General features: G+C 48.3%; 1 protein-coding gene across 1 annotated transcript; it reads right to left on the bottom strand.

The window, feature by feature from the left end:
- Nucleotides 1–4029: 4029 nt before the first annotated feature.
- On the bottom strand, nucleotides 4030–5567 carry Cd14 (CD14 molecule). Its single transcript, XM_045132668.1, has 2 exons — nucleotides 5342–5567; nucleotides 4030–5270 (listed from the first exon to the last, which is right to left on the bottom strand). Exons 1-2 carry the CDS (start codon nucleotides 5342–5344, stop codon nucleotides 4143–4145), a joined length of 1131 nt encoding a protein of 376 aa, XP_044988603.1. The 5' UTR covers nucleotides 5345–5567; the 3' UTR covers nucleotides 4030–4142.
- Nucleotides 5568–6186: the final 619 nt, after the last annotated feature.

Genomic DNA, 6186 nt, shown 5'->3' with positions numbered 1-6186 from the left:
TGGACAAAGCCATTCTGCATGCAGTTCAATGGGAGAGAAAGAAATCACCAGTGAAGATACTCAACAGTGGACACTGCAAGTCTTAAACTTTGCCAGCCAGCCCGAATGAGCCAACGGGTGCATGTCTGTCATGTTGGAAACCAACTGCCCTCTACTTGGACTGGAGGCCCGCTCCATGGGAGGTAATACATCCCTGATACTGAAAACTTAAAACAGGGGTAGTCATGAGCCCTAAGGGTGTAATGTCTGCTGCTGTCTGGATATATGTATATACTATTCTTATCAAACTTCCCAGTAAGCACTTCTCTTAATGTTCATACCCTTATAATAATACTATTCTCACTTTGGGTAGAGAACCTTCTCTTTTCAGATGGCAGTGACCTTGGGATGACTGAGAAGGCATCATGGTGATGGAAAGAAGTGACAGGAGTGCTCAGCACTGCAATATCTGTATCACACCTTCCAAGGCTCAGGGTCTAATGTGGAAGAAGTGGCAGAAAGAATGTAAGAGCCAAAGGAAAGGTAGGACTCCTTACAACATGCTCCTCCAGACACCAAATGGCCTGGATGTTCATGACCTCATAGTGCCTGACACTACCTACACAAGACCATCATAAGAGGAGGAAAAGATCATGACATCAAAATAAAAGAGGCACTGATTGAGATGGGGCGGGGATATGATGGAGAATGCAATTTCAAAGGGGAGAGAGGGGGGAGGGAGGGCATTGCCATGGTATGTATTTTTTTTCATGGAGTGTATGTTGATTCTTTTTTTTCATTTTTACACTTTTTTCTCAATTTTTATTATCATTTTCCATGATTATAAAAAATATTCCATGATAATACCCTTCCTCCCCCCTCCTTCCCCTTTGAAATTCCATTCTCCATCATATCTCCTCCCCCTCTCAATCAGTGCCTCTTTTATTTTGATGTCATGATCTTTTCCTCCTCTTATGATGGTCTTGTGTAGGTAGTGTCAGGCATTATGAGGTCATGGATATCCAGGCCATTTTGTGTCTGGAGGAGCATGTTGTAAGGAGTCCTACCTTTCCTTTGGCTCTTACATTCTTTCTGCCACCTCTTCTGCATTAGACCCTGAGCCTTGGAAGGTGTGATCAAGATGTTACTCAGTACTCCAGTCACTTCTTTCCAGCACTATGATACCTTCTGAGTCATCCCAAGGTCATTGCCATCTGAAAAGAGAAGATTCTCTACCAAAAGTGAGAGTAGTGTTAATATAAGGGTATAAATATTAAGAGAAGTGCTTACTGGGCAGTTTGATAAGCATAGTATATACACTTATCCAGACATCAGCAGATGTTACACCCTTAGGGCTCGAGACTACCCTGTTTTAAATTTTCAGTATCAGGGATGTATTCCCCCCCCATGGAGTGGGCCTCCAGTCCAATTGGAGGGCAGTTAGTTTCTACCATGATAGATGTGCCACTGTTGTACCCGTTGGCTCATTTGGCCTGGCTGGCCAATTATAAGGCTTGCAGTGTCCACTGTTTAGTATCTTCACTGGTGGTATCTTTTTCTCCCATTGAACTACATGTAGAATGGCTTCTTCCAGCTTTCTGTCAGCTGGTCTACATGGAGGAGGTTATCAGCTCAGTTCCAGCAGGATTTTTCAGTGGCTTTGCAGCCCAAGTATGTGGAGCCTTCAGCAATAGGGTCTTATCCATGGTATATTTTTTATCATCATGGAAGTTTTTAATAAAAAAATTGAAAAGAAAAAAAAAATAACGTAAGAGCCAAAGGAAGAGTAGGACTCCTTACAACGTGCTCCCCCCAGATACAAAATGGCCCAGGTATCCATGACCTCATAGTGTCTGACATTACCTACACAAGACCATCATGATGGGAGAAAAAGATGATGACATCAAAATAAAAGAGAGGGGCTGGAGAGATGGCTTAGCAGTTAAGCGCTTGCCTGTGAAGCCTAAGGACCCCGGTTCAAGGCTCGGTTCCCCAGGTCCCATGTTAGCCAGATGCACAAGGGGGCGTACGCGTCTGGAGTTCGTTTGCAGAGGCTGGAAGCCCTGGCGCGCCCATTCTCTCTCTCTCCCTCTATCTGTCTTTCTCTCTGTGACTGTCGCTCTCAAATAAATAAATAAATAAAATTCAAAAAAATAAAATAAAATAAAAGAGAGACTGATTGGGAGGAGGAGGGGATATGATGGAGAATGGAGTTTCAAAGGGGAAAGTGGGGGGAGGGAGGGCATTATCGTGGGATATTGTTTACAATCATGGAAGTTGTTAATAAAAAAAAATGCAGTAAGTGGCTGGGCATGGTGGTGCACACCTTTAATCCCAGCACTTGGGAGGCAGAGGTAGGAAGATTGCTTGAGTTTGAGACCAGCCTGTGAATATATAGTGAATTCCAGGCCAGCCTAGGCTAGAGTGAAATCCTACACTGAAAAAACAAAATAAGACAAACAAACAAAGAAAAAAATAGCAGTAAGGGGGTTGAGATGACTCAGTAGGTAAAGTAGGCTTAAAGTAGGCTAGGTAGCACAGTAGCTGAGTTGCAAAGCTGATTTTCCCCCTTCTGATTCACGTCCCCTCCTTTCCTGAGTATGAGTGGGAGCCCTGCGCTCACCGTCCTTGGCAGAAATGGTAAGTTTCCTCAGAGATTTAGACCTACTTAAGGTGCCATTGGTAAGGATTTAAATCCCTAAACCATGGGAAGCAAAAAAATGAGGAAGTGCACTGCAAGGCCACACTAGTAAGGCAGCCACAACCCAACCCAGATAGACCTTTTGAGGGCCTGTTCCCTAGCCACTGGAATGGGTACAAAGCACGAAGAGAGATGGCTTTGCACAGAGGAGCCGAGGCATTGCCAGAAATATCTAGATAGGGTAATTTAGGCTTGTAATTTAGGGTTCCATTGGTAGGAATCCAAATTCATAGACCTTAAGTTTATTCAGGGAACTTGTAAGGAGGAAGAGATTCAGCATGAACAGCATCTCTTGATAGCTGATATCTCTGATTTTCTGCATTAATGTGGTTTAAAGAGTATATCCAGTTGATTTGTAAGTTGGGAAGAGGATGAAATATCCTATTTGCAAATCAGAGAATAAGTCTGGGGGCTGGAGAAATGGCTTAGCAGTTAAGGCGCTAGTCTGCAAAGGCTAAAGACCTGGGATTGATTCCCCAGTCCCATGTAAGCCAGATGCACAAAGCAGGACATGCATTTGGAGTTTGTTTGTAGTGGTGTGCCCATACTCTCTCTCACCTTGTCTCTGTCTGCTTGCAAATAAACAAACAAACAAACAAAAAGAATAAGTCTGGGAAGGTTATCTTCATATGTACAATCACACCAATGTGTCTCTGGTTTGGAAATAGACCATCTCATCTGTTTCCTATGTCCCAATCCCCCATGATATAGGGAAGTGAGTGGGTAAAAGCCCCCATACTTGTGGGGGTAGAGAAAACTTTACACCATCAATTTGACAAAACCTTGAAATTATGAAACTCAGAGCTTATGCAGGACAGGAGGCACCTCAGCAACTCCGGTGGGGATGGGAGAGAAAGCAATAAGCAAATGGCTTTGGGTTTTATTACCTGTGGCTCTTGAAAAGTACACAGAGGATGAAACCTTCCGCATCTTCCAGCCATCCTTTAATCTAAGTGCCAGTGATCTATCCAGAAAGCCCACACCAAACATTTGCTGTCTTTCATGGCGCTAGTCAGATATTTCTCTGTCCTCTTTGCCCCTGCTGTTCTTTTCTTGGAAACGGCAGGTAAGATTTCTAGGGAGTTGTAACGAAGAAAGTTTAAGTGTAATAAATTCTTCATCTAGCACCGAGTCCAATATAAAACAGATACCCAATAAAGATCTATGAAGTGAATGACATGGACCCGGAAAAGTTTAAGATTTTATTAAAAGCCGGGTGTGGTGGCGCATGCCTTTAATCCCAGCACTCGGGAGGCAGAGGTAGAAGGATCGCCATGAGTTCGAGGCCATCCTGAGAACACATAGTGAATTCCAGGTAAGCCTGGGCCAGAGTGAGACCCTACCTCGGGGAAAAAAAAAAAAATTATTAAAGGTCAGGCAGAGGGAGGGTTGGTGAAGAAGTGATGATCATGTTGGCAGAAGCTGAGGCAATGGTAGCCCATTCATTCTTCTCCCTCTGGCCTTAGGCAAAACCTCTTGCCCCTTGCAGTAGAGCTACAGTTCCTGACATTCCCACTGCCAGGGATGAACTTGCACAGATGGGTACCATGCCTGAGTTCCCAATGTTCTCTTCGGGGTTGGAGGGTTCAGAGTCCAGGAAGGGATTTCCGTCCAGCGACAGGTTACTCACCTTGGGCAGCTCGTCTGACCGAGGTGCCCTATTCAGCCGGTTGCAGCTGAGATCCAGCACGCTGAGCTTGGCGGGTAGCCCCTTAGGCACCTCCTCCAGCCCAGCGAATGACAGGTTGAGGGAAAGCAGTTCGCTGGGCCAAACACACTTGGGGGCGCCGGGCTCGGCGCGCAGCGAGTTGTGGCTGAGGTCTAGCTGGCGCGGCCGCACCCCCGCGGTCGCCAGCGCGGCGCACACGCCGAGGAGCGTCTCCAGGCCCGCGTTGCGCAGCGCTAAGACTTGGAGGGCGGGGAACTTGTGGGGACAGAGAGCCAAGTTCAGCCCGCTCTCGCCCAGTCCGGGATTGTCAGACAGGTCTAGGGTGGTGAGGGCCGGGAAGGGGCGGACCTGTTCGCAGGAAAAGGCAAGTGAGCGAGCTTGGATAATAGTCAGGACCTGGAGGCCAGGCTTGAGCCATGGTTGCAGTTCGGCGAGCCAGGCGCCCCTGGCCGCCCACGTCACATTGCGGAGGTGCAGAGAGTGGAGATCAGGGCCCGAGGCTTCCAGAAGTGGTGTCGGCGTGGTGCCGGTCACCTCCAGGTCCTGGAGCGTCAGTTCCCTGAGGCGGGAATAGCCCAGCATCTGCAGGGCGCTGGCCAGGAGCGGGGCGGGCACCCGCGCCGCGGCCACCGTGAGCCGCTGCCAGGGCAGAGACTTGACCACGTCCACGTACTGCTGCGGCTTGGCGTCAAGGTCCACACGCTTTAGGAACTCTTCCAGGCTGCGGCCGCCGCCGTGGAGCTCCACCTGGACCGCGCTCAGGCACTGGAGGGCGCTGGACCAGTCGGGCTTGGGATCCGAGAAGTTACAGGTGCACCGGATGGCTTCGACTTCGTCGTCCAGCTCGCAGGGCTCCTCCGGCAGCGGCGAGGCGGCAGAGGCGCGCAGCAGTGACAGCAGCAACAAGCAGGGCACACACGCCTGGGAAGACAGAGGAAGTCAGCGAGGACCAGCCGGTAGCCCTGCTTCCACCCTAAGACTGCATAACTCACCATGGTCGCTAAGTCCCGCGAGCCTCTAGGTCTCGGGCCAATCCTGGGAAAGACTTGGTTTCCTTTCTGTACAGCTGTGCTCTCGGGCTCCTAGGTTCTACGCGCTTGTTTATTCTAAGTCTTTGGAGACCCCTTAAAAAGTTGATGTAATCCTGGAATGTCACCGTGTTCCCTTCTCTGTGAACGCTGGTCACTACACTCTGTTTCCTCCCAACAGCCCTGCCCACTTCTCTTCTAGGAAATATTGCAATGAAGTGTGTTGCAGGGAGAGGAACCAAAACAGGAAGAATTCTTCAGAGCTTTCCAGCACTCTGTGCCAGGTGCTGCCCAGATGACTCAGGCGTCTCTGGCTTGTCTGGTACTAACGGGAAAGTATGAATCCCGCCAGTGTCTCGAGCCGGTACTCTGCCCCCTCTCGTGTCTAGGCCATATCAGCCATTAAGTTCCTTCAGCTTTTCCCTAGCCCTGAAAATCCAAGCCCGTGATTTTCCTCAACATGCAACTGGATGTATGTGGAAGATACTGTGAACTTCATGTATGAACTCAGGAGGGAGAAATAAGTTAATGAAGTTAGTATGAAGAACAAAACTCTTCTTTCTCCGACTTTATCTCCCCCGTTTATTTATTTATTTGCACTCGTGCGTGCATGCGTGTGTGTGTGTGTGTGTGTGTGTGTGTGTGTGTTCACGCCTGCCTCAGGGCTTCTTGCCTCTGTAAATAAACTCCAGACAAATGCACGACTTTTCTTTTTTCGAGGTAGGGTCTCACTCTAGCCCAGGCTGACCTGGAACTTACTTTGTAGTCCTAGGTTGGCCTTGAACTCTTTTTTTTTTTTTAATTATTTA

This window comes from Jaculus jaculus, chromosome 13 (assembly GCF_020740685.1).
Source record: "Jaculus jaculus isolate mJacJac1 chromosome 13, mJacJac1.mat.Y.cur, whole genome shotgun sequence".
Classification (NCBI taxonomy): Eukaryota; Metazoa; Chordata; class Mammalia; order Rodentia; family Dipodidae; genus Jaculus; species Jaculus jaculus.
This window is presented reverse-complemented; position numbering and strand designations above follow the sequence as displayed.